This window comes from Corvus moneduloides, chromosome 4 (assembly GCF_009650955.1).
Source record: "Corvus moneduloides isolate bCorMon1 chromosome 4, bCorMon1.pri, whole genome shotgun sequence".
NCBI classification, from domain to species: Eukaryota; Metazoa; Chordata; class Aves; order Passeriformes; family Corvidae; genus Corvus; species Corvus moneduloides.
This window is the reverse complement of record NC_045479.1, coordinates 62,584,831-62,603,542: the sequence shown is the minus strand read 5'-3', so window position 1 is coordinate 62,603,542 and position 18,712 is coordinate 62,584,831. Positions and strand designations below refer to the sequence as shown.

General features: G+C 41.0%; 2 protein-coding genes and 1 long non-coding RNA gene across 3 annotated transcripts in view; 1 reads left to right on the top strand and 2 right to left on the bottom strand.

Annotated features, from left to right (window-relative positions):
- The window catches only part of FAM185A (family with sequence similarity 185 member A), a 37,959-nt gene extending 29,218 nt beyond the window's left edge, over positions 1-8,741 (top strand). Inside the window, exon 8 of the mRNA XM_032105499.1 lies at positions 8,156-8,741. Coding sequence (XP_031961390.1) covers positions 8,156-8,271 — 116 coding nt within the window. The 3' untranslated portion in view covers positions 8,272-8,741. The remainder of the gene's footprint in view (positions 1-8,155) is intronic.
- Positions 8,742-9,967: 1,226 nt separating this feature from the next.
- On the bottom strand, positions 9,968-13,223 carry LOC116442470. The gene is made up of 2 exons (XR_004239560.1): positions 11,803-13,223; positions 9,968-11,621 (listed from the first exon to the last, which is right to left on the bottom strand). It is a non-coding gene; the product is annotated as an uncharacterized LOC116442470 (long non-coding RNA).
- A 2,873-nt stretch (positions 13,224-16,096) lies between these two features.
- FBXL13 (F-box and leucine rich repeat protein 13) overlaps positions 16,097-18,712 on the bottom strand; it is a 30,349-nt gene continuing 27,733 nt past the window's right edge. The window contains 1 exon segment of the mRNA XM_032107013.1: positions 16,097-16,846. The gene's annotated coding sequence lies outside the window, so the exon portion shown is untranslated.

The following is an 18,712-nucleotide window of genomic DNA, read 5'->3' as shown; positions in this document are numbered from 1 at the left end:
ACTGAAGCAGATACAATTTTTCAACCCACTGTTCTGTATGGAAATGATCTTGGCACTTGAGGCCAAAAGCAACCCTGATTAGTTAACTCTGAAATATACACGTCCCAAAGGCACAGAAATGAACAAGAATTATGCAAAGGCAACAGCATTAGGCCAATGATTATCAGTTGTTTAAAGAAGGTATTACCAAAAAGGGAAATGCTTCCTGCTTCTATTTCTCTTTACCTTATGGTGTATTCTTTCTGCAGGCAAAGCACTTGCCCCCCCACTCTCAACAATCGCTTCCTCTTAAAGTTATATTTGGTAATTTTCATGTACAAGTAGATTCTGGAATAATTGAAAATAATTTAATACAATTTCTGTTTCCTGAGAACATCATTTACTGTTGAAGTTTCAGGTACAAAGTCCATAGCTGTCTTCCTGCTGCAAATGAAGAAATGTAAAATAGATGGTGAAGAGGGGCTTTGCCAAGTGGATAAAAGCTGTATCAGAAGAGCATGGCAGTTTGGGGTTTTTATGCTTTTGAGTTCAAAGATTAGTTTAAAAATAGATGATTTTTCAGAAAATCCAATTCTCCTGTGGATAACACAGGGAACTGTCTGCTTTTAGGAAGTTTTGCTTGCCTCTGGGAATATTTGAAGGTTTTAGAGAGAAGGCTGTCCAGTGGGAAGACAGGGCAGAGTTCTGTGACTTGGGTAAACATGCACTTAGTCTGTCACCTGCTCTAGGAAAGCCTTCTCTACTGCTTTAGAGCAGTTATCATGTATATCATCACCTGGCTGCATGGCCCCCACTTCCACACTGAGAGGGGAGTCAGTACACTGCAAGCCCACAAGCACTCACATCCAGGGTTTTGCCAGATAGCCAAGGAATAGAGTGGGATTTAGTGAAAGCAAGAAGATGGAAATCTGGGCTGAGTGCTCTACAGACAGAGGGATGAGAGTGTGAAAATTTGTTTTGCTCTTTTAGAAAAAGAAGGGACTTCCCTGCAAAACTGGGATACTTGCTGACAAAGGGAGGGAACTAGAGAGCAGTGACAGGGAGTTTGTTCTTTGAAGTAATTTGCAAGGGCAAGGCATCTGTTTCCATTGCCATCAGTAGGTACTCTTAGAAGTAGTATGTATGGTATAATGAAATGTTACAAAAACAGAGTTCCTGCTAAGCACTGGTCCAGCTTCCATCTTTGGAAGTGTTTGGCTGTCTGCTGTTAGTAAATTGAGTAATTCCGGTAATTTCTGATTGTAATCTTGTCAAGGTGTTCTTTCTTTTCCCTGGCAAGTAGGGAAGCCCTTACTGCTCAATATCTGCCTTTTTCTTTTCTCCAGGTCTGTCTGTGTTCTTAAATTAGCTGGTTTAAGATGCCTGTGGAGGTAATTAGCTAGAGGTACTCTATGTGGTAAGAGGAAGAGTAGCAAGCTAAAAAGTGTTAAATATTTAAGCAGAAAAGAAACTTAGGAGACTGTTATGTCAAAGGGGTTACAAACATGTTGAAGGCCAAGGTTAAAGGTCATATAATTTTGATTTAGGTGCTTTTTAGGCCACTTTCCAATAAATTAGGTTCAAAGTATGAAGGTAGGCACAATGACCTGTGTAGTCCAAAGAGAAGCAATATTTAAGTAATATCAGGAAACAGTAGTGTTACACCATTGAAAACAAACAGCGTATTAACATGATCCATAAAACTCAAAATAATCCTTTGGCTTTACATGGCATTAGTAATACTTTGCTGGAATGTGTCCAGTTTTGAGTACTGTACTTCAAAACTGTAGAATCTATAAAGGAGAACATATGATTAGAGTCCTAAAATCATGATTAACGAGAGAAGACTGAAAAGTTCTGGTTTTGTCTCAAAAGAGAAGACAAAGGGAAGAGAAGATACATTTTTCTAGTACATAAGTTGCTACAGAGAAAAAAGGAAATAAATTGTTCTGTCCCCTGGCAATAGGACTAGAAACTATGATTTGATACTATGGTAAAGAAAACTTAGCTAAATATCAAGGTAAATTTCCTTGTAGCCCTGGTCTGGGGAGGCAGTAGGAGTGTTGGTACTGCAGATTGTGAAGACCAGGTGATGTGAGCGTGTCAGACCAAATTCAGTGCTTCCTTCAGGAGGTTGTTTCAGCTCTGTTTTCTCTTGTCTCCAGTTGATGTGACCATCTGCTCCCACCCACTCCAAAGTAACAAAGGGAGGTTATCAGCCATGTGGGTGGATGGGGACTAAATGAAATGCAGCCATTGGACACGCTTCAGCCACTTTGGCTGCCAACTTGCGTGTTGACAACTGTAAACTTGCTGGAAAAACTCTTGCAGTCATTCAGAGACTTTATTTGAATCCTTGTAGCTAATGGTATCAACTTCCAAACCTAATTGTCTGGAAAATAAACCATGTAAATCTCATCTGTGAGTGGTGCCAGGGACTTGCCTGATTTTGGATGTTTCTCCATCCCTGCCCCAGTTCTAGTGCCATGTGAACATGTGTCAACCTTTGCCGTCTGCTTGGTGCTGAGTGAACTTTTAACTTTGCAGTCACTTCATCTGGTTTGCAGCAGGTGTGTGAGTTTCCATGGTAAAAGTCCCACCGTGTCTCAGGTGCTCCTCAGAGGCTGTGGATGTTTGGCACTGTTATTGTGTCTCCCTCTTCTTGCCTTCTCAACTGGCAAACCTCTTCGTATTTTTCCGTCCTCATACAAAGAGCAAATGCTTTGGGAGTTATTGTCTTCTCCTAGGTCGAGACATACTTGCTCCCAATTGTCGTTAGCATGACAGCAATTGCAGCAGTTAACAGGTCTTTTAGGTTTTGGTACTAATCCCATCCTGTCTACAGCACAGGAGCTTTGCTAAGCCACCTGAGAGCAGTGTTCCTCTGAGCTATGCCTCTGGTGACCATGCAGGGAATAGGACTCTCCCATGTTAATTTATGCCTTCCCTCAGATGTCTGTACTTGGACATGGAGAGGAAATCCCCATTGTCTTGTCTAACTCCTTTTCTCCTGTGAAAATTTTCAAGTACACATTGTCTCTACCTTATGGGTTGATCCAGTATCTAATTATTCTTCTAATACTTCAGAACTTCTTAGGTAGCCTTCCTCTTCCTGTGCCTCTAGAGAGTCAGCCTGTCCATAATTACCAGATTCCTTTGAAAAGATGGACATTGACACTACCGTCCTAGCTCTGACTTCTCAGGTTTCTCTTACTAACATGCTTCAAGTCTTCTCATCCTGCCTGGTTCTCCCAGTAGATTGTGGTAAGAAGCACCTTTCTCCTTGCAACAATCATTCACTCAGGCATGCACTGAAATATTATAACTTTCACATCTGCCTGATGTTCCCTGCTGGACCAAGGGGGATCTAGACAGATGTTTCCTACTATCAGGAATAACTTACTTCTCAGTGGTCCCTCATAGTAGTACTGGGAGAGCAGCCTATGAAATGCTGTAGCCTTCCCTTTAGGATTGCTTTAAATGCAGTGTGCAGGAGGGGGCTGACTGCATGTGTCTCCTATACCATGCTCAAAGCTTTATGGATGGGTGTGTTTAAGAGTCTTCATTATGAGAAACTCTATTTTGTTTACTCCAAGGTAGTGTCTGTGTTTTTAGCTGCCTGGAGTTCAAGGGTTGAATACAAACACAGCTGAAGGGGCAGTGAATAACATGAGGCAAGCAACTTGCCTTTAAAAGGGAAATAACTGAAAGAGCTTGTATTACGTCAGTCTGCTGAAACTTCAGGTTTTATCTGAAGCTTACCAGCTGCGCAAGTGTAGAGCTTCTCCCACTGTGCAGCTGTCTTGGGTTTGTTGCAGTCAGCATTGCAGTTCTGATCCCAGGAGTAACACTATCTGCTGTCATGCCCCCTCCTCCCCCCCCCCGTTTTGTCTGTTCTCAAGGCACTTCAGAACTTTCCTTTTTTCTTAGAAGCAGTTTTTATTGACTTTTGGCCACTAGAATTGAGTGGGAAGAGCTTTGTTTTACAATGTCCTTCTACACACTGCCCTCTGTGAAGCCTTGATCCTTAAGCAATATCTTAAAAAAAAAATAAACAAAGACCCAGGTTGTATCTGGAAAAGATTACATTCCTTTGAGTCAAATAGAAAGTTCATCCAACTTTTATTAAACACATTAGAGGAGATGCTATCCTAGAGATTTTTATTGGTTTCAGCTTGCATTCAACTCAAGCTGTTCACAGCCTTTTGATATATACCACAGTCCTAACACTACCAATGAACAACACTTAAAATATGATCTTCTTCTTGTGTTTTATGGTATGAAAATCAGGCTCTCAAGTTCTCCAGTCTCTAGGAAGACAAGTAGATGAACAGTCAGTACTTGACTGTGTAAAGTTTTACAAAGGTGTTACCTTCCTTTAGATACCACACGCTGGGGAGGGGAAAAAGACTCCAACCTTTTTCCTGGGCATTAAATTGAAAAGGTGGCCACACAACGTAATGGTGTGTCTGTCTTCTCCTGAACTCATGCTGCTGTCTTGACTGGTAGGTTTTGAAATTCATTTTTCCCCGCTTCATTCTCAATCCAGGAGGCTGTTTGCTTCTGTTATTTAATCAAGCTAGCAAAGTCTTCCTCAAAATCCGCTTGTGTTCTCACAGTATTCAAAGTACAAGCAGTGCGTACAGTTAAAACCCAAGCAGTCATCAAAAGGTCTCCATCTAAACCTTGTTGCTTGATTAGTGCCTCATACACAAAGCTATTTAAATGTCTTAAATATCTTTGAACCTGGTACTACTGACGGGCTTAATAACCTTAATATTTGTGTCACGGACAAATTTCCAGAAGAAGTATAAGGAACAAAACATTTCTGTACATTCTCTTAGAGCTGAGGTGAGATTAACCCTTTTATTGCTGTGAAGAGCTGAAAACCTGAGGGAAGAGAGAGAGGAGATGCTTAAAGCTGAAATTCTGTTGTGAAGCTATGATATAGCAGAGTATCCCGTTGTAATTTCATGAAGATATGGGGGGTGGAGTGTTCAACCCGTGAGCAAAAGCACCTGCGCTGAGATAGGCAGATGCTGACACAGCTGTAATTTCATGAGAAGTTTGGACAGGGAGAGATGGATCAGATGAGGACTTTTGCTCCAAACGGGAAAGGAGAAAACCTCAGTTCCTAGAGATGCTCCCAGAGATAGTCCTAAAGATGAAGATGATGAAGACCCTTTGCTCCCAGGGAAGGAGAAGGGCCTCTGTTTTTGTTTTTGAATGGCTCAACCTTAAAATTGTACCCCAAAAAACTTCAAGAGTGGACCCTCGAAAGCAGTTGCGGGAAAAGCTGCAAGTCGGGGGAAAGGACTCACACGCAGGCAGAGAGACTCCTCTTCCTAAATGGACTGAACAATATTTGGAAGTGGGCGGCTGTCTCGTTGTGATAATGTTTTCATAGCATGAGCAAGAAGAGACTTCTCTTTCTAAGTGGACTGAACAAGGTTATTATGGAAGTGGTAAACAGACTGAACATCTTAAGGGTTGTCTTTTCACATTGTCAGTGGGAGAAGGGAGGAAGGTGGGGGGAGGAGGAGAGTTCTGAAGGTGGTATAATTTTTTTTTTCCCCTCTTTTAGGTCTGTTAATAAACTTCTTTGTATTCTTTCAAGTTTGGTGCCTGCTTTGCATTTCTCCTAATTCTTATCTCACAGCAGATAAACAGTAATGAGTATTTTAGACCAAACCACTACAGACATCCCCATGGAGACACCTGAAGGCATGTTGTAGTCTGGTAGCAGGGGACACTGGAGTGACTCTGACACTGTTGGACTCCTGTGTATTTCTAAACCATACTTCAGCCTATTGTGAATTGCTGTGGGTTTGGCCCATAAACTTAAATAAATCCCTCCTAGAACTGCTAGAGCACTGAAAGGCTATTGAAAAGTTCTGGCACATAGGCCTGAGTTGTGGAAACCAGTGCAGTGATGTCAGTTGGAGTTTTGCCACTGTTTTTGCTGTGGCCAGAATTTAACTTCAGCTGTGTTGCAGAGCATGTTTGCAAATTTGGTTCACAATCTGCTTCCCTGCCATCCCTCTTGCTATTCCAGGCTCAAATTAGTTCTAAACTTAGAATTCACACAGTTAAATGAACACTAAAGTAATAATAAAGGATATTTTGTAAAGATAAACAAAAGTGAAGGTTGATCTTGTGATAAAGGCACTGATTTGGGACTTAAAAGATCCCAGTTTAATTCCCAATATGGACACAAAGCCTTTGTATAAAATTGGAAGGTCACTTATTCTCTCTTGGCCTCCGTTTCTTAGTCTCATTTTAAAATTAAGTTGAACTCTCTTCTTTGTTATACAGTGAGCTTTTCAGAGCATGACTTTGAATACTGAGTTTATGTGAAACATGTAAGAAGACAGATACCTCAGGGTTGTGGGGTTTTTTTTAGGCCACTATCATAAGGAAACAGTAATAGTAGCAACATGTGTGTCATCTGGAAAACCAGGTCTTACCATGTCTCTTTTCAGTGTTTACAATAACAATTAAAATATTTGAAATTACTTAGCCTGGTCAGTATCTCATGTAGAGGCATGGTTTAAGCAGAACTGGCAAATGAGCATCAGGCAGCCACTCACTCCCCACCACTGGGATGGGGGAGAGAAGCAGAATAGTAAAAGTGAGAAAATTCATGGGTTGGGATGAAGAGACTGAGATAAAGACAGCTTGATGGATAAAGCAAAAGCTGTGCACACAAGCAAAGCAAAACAAGGGATCCTTTCACTACTTCCCAGAGCAGGCAGGTGTTCAGCTGTCCCCAGGAAAGCAGGGCTGTATCTCATGTAACAGGTATTGGATCAGAGAAGCACCATCACTCTGAAAGTCCCCTGCTCCTCCTTCTGCCGGCTCCAATGCTGAACATGGTGCCATACAGTTCAGAATATCCCTTTGGTCACTTGGGGTCAGCTGTCCCACCAGTGTCCCCTCACAGCTTATTCTGTGCCCCCGGCCTCCTTGCTGGCAGGGCAGTGTTAGAAGCATAAAAGGCCTTGATGCTGTAAAAGGGCCACTCACAAATAACAGATTTTATATATTGCCAACACCATTTTTAGCACAAACCTAAAACATGGTCCATACTAGCTACTATAAAAAAATTAGCCCTACCCCACAGAAAACCAGTACATGTAGGGTTTGTGTGGCCAGGTTTTGGTAGTGGGGGTGCTCTAGGGGTGGCTTCTGTGAGAAGCTGCCAGAAGCTTCCCTTATGTCCTACAGAGCCAGCGCCAGCCTGCTCCAAGATGGACCCACCACTGTCCGGTGCTGAGCCCATCAGTGACGGTGAATAACACAGTTAACGGGGAAAAATCCTGCTGCACACCAGCAGCTGGAGAGAGGAGTGAGAGTATGTGAGAGAAACAGCCCTGCCAATACCCAGGTCAGGGCAGGAGGTGCTCCAGATGCCAGAGTAGAGATTGCCCTGCAGCCCCTGGTGCAGCCCCTGGAGATCTGCAGGGGTGCAGAGATCCAGCTGCAGCTTGTGGAGGACCCCATGTGAGAGCAGGTGAAGAGCATGAGGAGTTCTCCTTCTGCAGAGGAAGGAGTGGCAGAGATAATGTGTGAACTGACCACAACCCCTGTTCTTTGTCCCCCTGTGCCTCTGGTAGGGAGAAAGTAGAGAAATCAACAGTGAAATTAAGCCTGGAATGAAGGGAGGGGTGAGGGGGATATGTTTTTAAGATTTGGCTTTATTTCTTTTTACCCTTCTCTGATTTGATTGGGAATAAATTAATTTTTTCCCCAAGTCAAGTCTGTTTTGCCTGTGATGGTAACTGATGCCTGATCTCTTCCTGTCCTTATCCTGACCTGTGAACCTCTTGTTACATTTTCTCTACCCTTTTCATCTGAGGAGGAGAGTGGTAGAGTGGCTTTGGTGGATACCTGACATCCAGACAGGATCAACCCACCATAACATATTTCTTCACTTAGAATAAAAAGTACAGTACTATATAATAAAAACACTATTGTAAGGATTTATTATGGGAAATTAGATTAATGCAAAAAAACTGTATCAAGAAGGTAATGTCAGAAGTTTCTGCTAAAAGTACACAAATTCTACCAAATAAAAATGCTGTAAGTGCTTCCAGGGAGCTTGGGAAAAAAAGACATTGTGAAGGTGATATGTTTACTGTGTGTCAAATTAAACTAACAGAACTCTCTTTTCCAGGTCACATGAATCAAAGGAATGAAACAGACAAATGGATTAAGGCTGACACACAAAATGGTAAAGTGTGTCTTAAAAGCCAAAGCTGGATCCAGTCTGTCAAGCTGAAGAGTTCTTAAAGGTGAAATAGGCCAAAGAAGTTAAATCAAGAAACTACAAAGGAATATTTCTGTAAAATTATGAAACTTTTTTGATGTATATTCTTAATATAAAAGAGAAACAATATTAAAAATAAGAGCATTTTAACCTAAGATTTGCCTGTGATGGTGCTGGTGCTAAACAGTCTGGTTTACTTTTAGTGCCTTTTAGGAACAAGATGATCTTACATATATCAGAATTTATATAACTTTACCCACTTACCATATCAGTTTAAAAGCTGGTAGCTTTCAAACAAAAGTTTGGAGTTGTCATTTAGAAATAAAAAAAAGCATTTGCAACACTTCCAAGATGACATGCTTTGCAAGCTCTGTTATACTTTCAAATTAAATGTCTCAATACTGGGGGAATTCTGCTGGTTTATGCAAAATACAGAGAGTTTTCTTCAACCAAATTGTATCATGGATAGCATAAAATCACTTCCAGAACTGTAGTTCTTATGTGGTCTTCTCATTTGGTGTTTGAACCCTGAGCAGTTTCTGCCTGGGCAGTGGGTACTCTGTGTGTAAAAATACTTCTGTGAAATGGCAGAACTTGCTCCATGTCATCCTGAACTGCTGGTTTGTGAATAGAAATAAGAATTCCAGCTACGTCTACCACTGCTCATCTGCAAAGAAAAGCTTTTAAAAAAAGTGCAATGGATCTGAGTAATTTCATTACTGAGTGTTCACTGGAACACTCCTCCAATTGGACTTCAGGGCCAAGTCCACATGAACATTCCCCTGAAGGAAAAGCTGCCATAGAATGGAAGTATTGGCCTGGTAACTGAGAACTGGAATCTCTTTGTTTGCTATGTTTGCAGTGACTTAGAGCCCTGTCCTGCAAAGCTGCCAGGCAGCTCTTGGAGGCAGGAAGGCAGAGGAAGGAGGTGAGGGGAGCAGGTAGGCCCTGCACAAGGGCCGGACTGATTTTTGTGGAGAATTCCATGGTACTGTAATGCAAACAGACAGTAAAGTCAATGGAGCTTTTAAAAGCCTTTCCATACCTCTATATGGCACCTTATAAAAGAAGTAGTGAAATTTGTGTTTTAAGCTGAAATGTAAGAATCCCTGCCAACTGAGTGGATGGCAAGGAGCAGGAGAAAATTCAGACTGTCAGCTCAGGCTTTAAGTTTTGTATATATGTGTTTGTACTTTAGGTCATAATGGTACATTATGAAATGAACTTCTCCTTTGCCACAGGATTCCCCGGGAGGTATAATTGCCCCTGGCTAATGGACTTCAAGAGTCAAGGGCAGCATTTCTACTGTAATTCAGGGTGGTTAAAAACTCCACATTCTGTTTACTGTTGTGTGTACTATTTGTTGGGATGAGGTGGGCACTGATGCATATGACAAATTAATGTATTTTTAATATAAACACTAATATATAAAACATTTCTAATAGTATTACTAACGTTATTACAATATTGCTAAATATGAGTTATTATACTTTTAAAAGTTACAAAATTAATAAATTATAATGGTTTTGGATATCCAGAAAAATATTTGAAACAAATGATTTCTGTGCCCTGCTGCAGCCAAAGTGAAAAAAGCACCTCAAAATTCACACCACATGAAAACATAAAAACAGTCTAGTAGATCCTTCACAAGATCAAATCCATTTAATGGTCCCATTATTCACCTGGAATACAAAGCCTGTCAGCCTGAGATTAAGGCTGTGTTTTTTGGGACTGCTGCATCAGCAATTTAAGGGGGAACATACTAAGAAAACATGTTATTTGTTCCATATTCAAAAGAAAGCAAACTCTGGCTTTGAATTCATTGATTTTCTAAATCTAGCAGGAATTAAACATCAGGATTTTTAGTTACTCGCTTAAAGCAGTTTAAATAAGCCAGCAGAAAAATTGTGCTACCGCTAAAGCTACTGATTATATTCATTCCAAGCTAATACAATTCCGAGCTAATACCAACTAGAATGTTAATATAAAGGTCAAGAATGAGCTGAAGGAGGACAAATCCTTGGGAGTTTCCCCAAAGGCATTGAAGAATGTCTTGTTCTGCTATAATGAGATGAAACTGTTTTTCTTGAGACAAGGGAAGATTAGTAGGTTATCAGCAATTAGAATCCGAATGGTAAATCCCTTGTGTGCTCATATATCTCTTTTGTCCATTTGGTGAGAAGACTTATTCTTGTAACTGGAGCAAATTTATACTTTTAACACTTTTTTCATCTGTGCTCCCTTTAATTTGCTTCTCCTGGTCTCTCAGCTGCCAGCCAGCCCACAGTTCAGATCTGCAAACACTAACATCAGCTCCTTTAGAGAGTTGGACTCAGCCCAGGAGGCTTTTATGAGAATGAGGGCTCTGGGTGCACAAGTGACTGTTGAGAAGTGGAGAACTGTGCTTAAATGTATGGGTGTAGTTATGTATTAAAGAATCTGTAGTCTGTACCTACTCACTGCTCTCAGTTACTCAAGAAGGCTGTACTTGCTGAGTACCAGCCACATCAAGTGTGAAGTTCTCTGGGGAGTCAGAGTGTTTATGTCCTGGAGAGGACCTTCATGGCAAACAAGAACCTGAAACACATGCAGATTTATTCATTGCTTACTCTGCACAGGACTACAAAAACTTACATTATTGAAAGATGAAGACAGCTTGAATCAACATCTGAGAGTTAGCAGTGCTGTCTGAGTGCAGCTGTCTTGCTTGAAGGCATTCATACTCCTGTGAGAAAGATTTGCAGTGCTTCCTTACTAATGCAACAAATGGCCTTTTATTAAAGTGTGATTAGTTTTAAGAAAAAATAACACAGTGGTCTTTTCGTGCTCTAGAGAAAAACCCTTGAAATGTAGAGATGTTGCACAATTTCTTCATTTTTCATTTTGAAGAATTTGTTTTTTCAGGCTCTGATCTGTTTTTTGGTGAAGGTGCTTACCATCCCAGTCATATCCAAGCCAGGAAGGAGGATCAGTATCATTATGTTCCTGTTTCTCCAGTTCAGCTGTGTATTTCAAGACAGCTTGTCTGCAACAAGAGTTCAAAAATAATAATGACAAAATAAAAATTTTCGGAGGCTGTTTCTACAAAAAACACTAGAAGCAGTTTAATGAGGAAAAGTTCCTTGTTTTAACTAAAGCTATCAATATTATAAGGGTGTTGTGGAAAGTAAACCAGAAGATAATTGTTTAGGTCGTAGAGTCACAGAATAAATTAGGTTGGAAAAGGCCTCTGGAGAGCATTTCATCCTGGTGTTACTTTAAATGTATCCAGCTAGACCAGGTGAGTCATGGCTTTGCCAGATGAGTTCTGAACATCTTTAGGGATGAAGGTTGCACAGTCTCTGTGAGCCTCTTCAAGAGTTTGACCAGCTTCCTGGTTAAAAAATTTAAAGTTTCCTTTTAATCAGAATGTAATCAGAATTTTACGTATGCTGCTTGTCCTATCAGTGCACCTTTGAGAATGGTCTGGCCGTGCCTTCTCTTCTGTGTGCTCTGATAGGGGTTAGAGACAGCAATAAGGTCTCCTCCATCTCGAGCTTTCTCCTGTGACTTACCAAAGCAATGCTCTGAAGATTCTTCACACGGCACATGCTCCAGCCCTTTAATGGTCTTGGTGGGCTTCATCCACACTTGCTCTAGTGTGTCAGCATCTGCCTGAACACAGATCTGAGTGGGTGATGCCACTGGAGTAATAATACTGTCTTTGGAAGAAAACATAACACCAAACAAGATAAACAAACCATCTACCTCCAAAGGTATCACAGCATCTCCAGAGTGTTTTTTCATAGTTCTACAGGAAGGCTATAGTAACTGTGCAGGTCCATCTCTGTTCTTCTATTTGAACCAGTGTCTGTGGCACCTCCAAGTATTTTTACCCTTTCCTCCTTCACCCTCTGCTTGCTTTTTGGCCAGCCTATCTCCTGTAGTTATCTTCTTTTAATGTGTTTTGTTTCAGAAATAGAATTGAGTACACAGTGGGCAGAGCTACAAGAGCCTTACCGTTACCTCCACTTACCTGCACTGGCCCTGGACCTGCCCCAAGGCCGTGTTTTGCAGCTTCTGTGACAGCTGAACCAGAAGAGAGTTGTCTTATGATGCTCAAACCCACCCATGACACTTAGATCTCTCTCAACATTTTGTAGCCACTGCCTTTTTGCAGCATTAGAACACAAACCCAAAAAACTAGATGAAAATTTAAGAAAATCCGGCCTCCTGAGTGAGACACTAAAAAGAAGAGCAAATCTCTCCCTTCTTTCCTGGCAGTGTCAGTCCAACAACTTTCATTACCTTCCCAAACTGAAGAAGCTCAACCCACCACTTTCAGTCTTGTGAATGTCTCTTTCTTTCCATGCCTTGTGTGACCTGGCTGCCAGCCTGGTTCTGTTGAGCAGAGCGCCCTTCTGCCCAGCCTCCCCCAGCGCTGGCTCTGTGCTCCAGAACCCCCTCTGTGCTGAGCATACTCCAGTGCTCCTTGGGGAAAAGCCAACTCTCTGCATCTCCCGTCCTCTCCAGGATTTTCAACCTGATCTGGTGTGTCACAGCCACAGCAAGGCAGTCTTTCTCCCTGCTGGCCAATTCCTAAGCTCTGGAAAAATACAATCTGTAGCATCCAGACAATACTAGAAAAAAATCCAAATTGAAGTGCTTTGTTATCTGCCAGTAATGCTGCTACAGTGTTTTTTGTGGTTTTTTCCCAAAGTGGGAACACTGGAGATGGTTACAAGAGGCAGATGTGCTTGCACCGCTAGAGCAGGAAAAAGGAAGTGGGCAGGAGTGGAAAAGGGACAGAATTAGTGAAGCTAAGAGGGCTTGTTTTCAACCACTGCAGGATATTTTTTTTATAAAATGTCCAACACCGGCATACTCTATGAAGCACAGGAACACAAGGCTGCATCTGTTTTTGCATTAGGGGGGCCTGTGCCATTGAGGAATGTGTGCACAATTTATATGAGCTATAAGCTCTGACCTATAAAAAATCAACTCATCCAAGTCCAAATTCCTGTTTTTCATGGAAACTGCGATGTATAGCGGCTGTCTGAAGCATGTATAAGGGGAGCTGTTACTATTTTTTTGGAAACTTATGATGTCCCATGCCTGGAGCTACAGTTGAGTGGTTTGCCAGAAACAGCCATTCATTAATCATCAACACATGGTAAAAAGATTGTTTATTTAAGATATACTGCATTATGACAGAACCTGTTAATTTTATTTATTTATTTATTTACTGTCTTAAATGAGCACATTGATGAATAAAAGTATTTCAGCCAATAATTACAGTCATCTTTGGCAAAACAACTATCTCTTGGTATAAGTCAGACAAAAGTACTGGCCCAAACACACAGCTTGAGCAGCACTGGAATACGTAATTGAATCCTTACCCAAAATTTGAATCCATTTTACTGAGGGGAGGTAACTGGGAAATACAGTTCTGCAACATGGTCTGAATCCTGAGCCATTCCAAAATTCAACAGTTTTTCAGAATCACAGAATATGCTGAGTTGGAAGGGACCCACCAAGATCATCAAGTCTGACTCCCAGCCCTGCACAGCACCATCCCCAGGCGTCACACCATGTGCCTGACAGCATTGTCCAAACGCTTCTTGACCTCTGTCAGGCTGGTGCTGGGACGACTTCCCTGGGGAGCCTGTTCCTGTTTGACTGGGTCCATCATAATAAAAAGCAGAGGTTTTGAAAAAAGCTTCTTGACATGAGGTTACAGAAACCAATCAACAGTAAAAAGTAATGGAAACAAAAAACTTAAAAATGGGATAACTGTTTATAGTGCAAGTACAGGAGAAATTAAGCAAGTGGAGGGAGGCAGCTAATGCAAAAAGCAGGAAGCATCCTGCAGACATGCTCCAGGTTACAAAAGGTGGTTAGACTATGTAAGATCTGAACTATTCTGAGGTCTGTGTCAGCTGCAGTAGTTTTATCATTTTATGGTATCCAGTTCATGTGCAGTCAGTGGCTGAAACATGGCACTCCAGGAGCCTCTGCATCACTTCCAAAAAGAGATTTACAGTCAGCAAGAAGACAGTACTATATGTTTTGTTGCTTATTAAACAGAAAACTTAGGAGTAATTATTGTTGGTCTTTTATCAATTCAGGTGTAGGAGATCTTCATTTCCAATTCCCTGTTTGTTGGATCTTTCCTGCCTTGAGACCTGAATATTTGGATAATACCCAAGAAATTCCGCTTTTTCAGGAAAAAAAGAGTTCTTGCAATCTCCTTTCTAACCAACAGCAGCCATCAGAAGACACAACAAAACCAAACAAAAATCAAAAAGTGTTCTCCAAATGTCAAATGTATTGTAGCTATTAAGACCTAATATAATTTTTGTTTAAAAGGCAAAAATTGTAATAGGAATTGTTGATGAGTTACTCGTTAAAACCGTAGTCATGAGTTTAGGAGAAATGTAACCAGTTTTATATTAGTGCAGACAAGAAAGAAGGAAGTACTTAATTTGGCTCTCAAAGAATATCTTTTGGGGGAACCAAACTGTTACAGAAGAGAAATATTACAGTTTGGGGAAAGCACAAGACTAGCCGGCTTCTCTGTCAATGACACATTTCCTTTCTCATTTTGCATCTAGAAATGTTAACACAGAATGCTTTGTAGGGAACAGAAGTGTTTCTCTAAAGATGCCGGTGTGTTATTTCCTGTAGGATCAGTCTTAAATGAATCAAACTGACACAACATTTCTAAAATTATATTTTAGCAAGCAGTGAGTTAGCTTTCTTTTCCTCTAGCAGAAGAAGTCAGTTGTACCAGTACTATGGATTTGCACATTAGATTATCCATGATTCTTTCTGCCATTTAGAAACTGGATTAACTGAAAGGTCATTAGCCTCTGGATTCAGAAATATGCAGCAGGATACCAGGCCACAGACCTTTTTTTCCTTCTAACATTTATTAAACCTGCAAGCAGGGCAGTACGTTGGCAAACACAAACTCAACGTCTGCCTGATACTGGAAAGAATGAACAATTTATATGCCCATAGCTGTTTCCTATGAAGCCTCATTGGACTGAGATTTGAAGAACTTTGTGGCTCCACATGTTTTCTATTTTAATCTATCAAAACAGTAAAAATAAAAAAACCCTGAAAAATAATGTGGCATGATACAAGAGATATGACTCAATAGTTGCAAAGTTTAGTCTATTGAGAATTAAATGTCTATTACTAACCAGTCTGCTAGGACTGGTTAGTGTTTAACAATAAATAATGGGGAATTCCTTTGGAACAATGAAGTATACATGATTTATAGATATTTTAGGGCAACTTTGAACTAAAAAGTTTAAATTTTTATGGTTTATTTAGAAGCTAAGACACTAGCATATTTAATTCTCCAGATGGATGTGATTTTTACATAGATTACTTTTCCATCTCCTTAAACAGGGAATGAAACATCTCTGCAATGTATATTTCACACCTGCAAAACGTAAATTACACTTGAAGCCAGCCTTTACCTTCAGTGAAAATCTAAGAATCTGAATATGGTTTTAAGAGTTAGTCTGAAAACAGAAAATGAGGGCCCATTGTTTTTTTTTTCTGGCAATCTGTTGCTTATCATTCATTACTAAAAACATACAGGTTGTGAATGAAACACATAGTTTTATAGAAATATGTGACAGTGACAATACTGTCATTGCTTTTGATGTTCTTGAAAAGCTACTGTAAGATAACTAACTCTAGAACCATGCCATATTTTATTGTGCTTTTGATGTAGTTACTGGTAGAAGATAAAATTTTTATCATCTTTGCTGTATTGGCCTTGAACTGCAACTTTAAAAAAAAGATTTTCCTGAATTGGGGAACGTGCAGGATGTGGAACATATCTGAATCTAGCTGTGAACTCACTTTTATCTTATGAATATCATTCCATCTGGATGCAGCCAGTCTATTCTGTGGCCTGGCAAGGTCTAGCGTGAGGTGTCTTTGGACCTGTTGGAAGGAATAAGCAAAAAATTTTCATGGCTGAATTATTCTGCATAATCAATCCACCTAATAGGTGTTGTCCCAGACTCAGCACAGGGTAGGAGTTTCCTGTCACTGAACATATGGTGTAAAGGGCTAGAGACTGAGGCTGGCAAGGAAAAGAACCATCCACTGTCCAGTAAATGAGACTCAAGAAAATAAAATTGGCAAAGTTTACTTAGTTCTAAACATCACAAAAAGGGCAAAGATAAGTCTGGGTGGAGATGTGTGTCTCATTGTTGCTTTTTTGTTTTGCAAAGATGTATAACTCTCCAGGGTTTCCTTTAAAGTAAAAATAACTGGTTGGGAAATTCCTTGGCTGAGTCAGAAGAGTTTAATCAAGACCTTTGGAGAGCCCATTGCACGTGAGACTCTGAGGCAGAGGCATAATCCTGGGTCATCCCAGGCTACAATAATGCAAATGGGTTTCTGAGAAGTCATGTCAGCACCTTGATCATGGCTCACCCAACACAAATTGGAATTGGCACAAATTTCTGTTCCCATTACATCTCACCTCTACAGGAAGATGGATCAGTAACCAGAGCCAGAAAGGGCCAACACACTGTTGCTGCTCTAAACAGAGATGTGAAGTCACAGAATAAACAAGTCAACCACAGCAATCTGAGGATAAAAGAAAATCTCTTGAGGCTTAATATGAGAAAAACCATAAATCAGAAAATTTTGAAGAGATTAAATGAATCTGAATTAATTTAATTTTTTTTCCAGTTACTACTGTTGCATACCAATCCTTCAAAGCACTTTCTGTATCTTACAAGTGTTGAATTAGAAGTAGGGATTTTAAGGAGGAAGTTCTGAGATGACATTGAGAAAACTACATCTGAGAGAAGTGAAGAAAATAAGACCAATGACACCAGAATTGTTTGTAGTAAAAAAGGGAAATGGTAGAGGAGGGTTTGCAAAGTGTGAAGCACACTGGAAATACCTTTCGAGTTATTAAGCATATGCATTAGTCTCGTGGTCTCTAAAGTGACTATTAAACCCTGGATTGGTTTGGCAGGAAGTTCAGTACTTACAGTGGTTCTGTTAGAGTAAGGTTAGCCTAGTATAGGCTATCTATATAGGACAGTATTATATATTTCTTACTCTCATAAAGTTTTATTAAATTATATACTCAGATCTATCAACCATGTCTAAACTTCAGTTCCTTTCCAGTTTCAGGCCCTGTGACATGTCTGTCCACTGTGCTGTTCTAGCTGTACAGGGCCTGGTCTGTCATGCTCTTAAGCCCCATGGAAGGGTGGTGGATATTGAATCCACATCTTTTGAGACTCACAGGTGAAAACTCAATGCTCAACTCAGCTTTCCCAATTTTTAAGAAAGGTAAGAGGGAAGGCTCTGGCAATTATCGGCCCTCCAGTCTCACTTCAGTGCCTGGTAAAATTATAGAGGAGGTTATTCTGAGAGTAACTGAAAAACATTAGAGAGACAATGCAGCCACTGGGCACAGCCAGCATGGGTTCACGAGGGGGGAGTCCTGCTTAACCAACTTTATTTCCTTTTATGACAAGGGCATCCACCTACCTGACCAGGAAGCCAGTAGATATGGTGGGTTTGGATTTTAGCAGAGCTTTTGATACTGTCTCCAATAGTGTCCTGGATAAACTGTCCAGCACTCATTTTACACAGTCCATAATACACTGGGTGAGCAGCTGGCTCACAGGTTGGGCTCAAAGGGTTACAGTAAATGAGATTATATCAGGTTAGTGGCCAGACACCAGTGCTCAATTTGTAATGTTTTTATAAATGATCTGGATGCAGGAATTGAATGTAAAGTGTGCCAATGATACTAAATGAGACTCCCTGCGGGGTAGAAAGGAGCTACAGAGATCGGGATAGACTGAAAAGCTGGGCAGTCACCAGCTGTATGAAACTGAACAAGAGCAAATACTCGATTCTCCACCTGGTATAGGGTAGTCCTGGTTATACATACACCCTCAGGGATGAAAGGCTGGAGAACAGCGCTGAAGAAAGGGATCTGGGCGTTTGGGTCGATGGAAAGTTGAACCTGAGTCAGCAGTGCCCTGGCAGCCAGGAGGGCCAACCATGTCCGGGGGGGCATCAGGCGCAGCATCGCCGGCCGGGCAAGGGAGGGGATTGTCCTGCTCTGCTCTGCTCTGGGGCAGCCTCACCTCGAGTGCTGGGGGCAGTTCTGGGCACCACAATATAAAAAAGAGATTAAGCTGTTAGAGAGCATCCAAATGGTGACCAAGATGATGAAATATCTTGAGAACAAAACTTACAATGAGTGGTTTAGGTCACTTGACTTGTTCAGCTTGGAGAAGGGAAGGCTGAGGAGGAGGTGCTTGCTGGTGATAAGGCATAAGCTGTGTCAGGGGAATTTCAGATTGAACTTTAGCAAAAGGTTCTTTACTGAGAGGCTGGTCAGTCACTGCAACAGGTTCCCTGGGAAAGTGGTCACAGCACCATAGCTTGAGTCACTCGCTGTAACCGTGCTGTGTTTTGAGC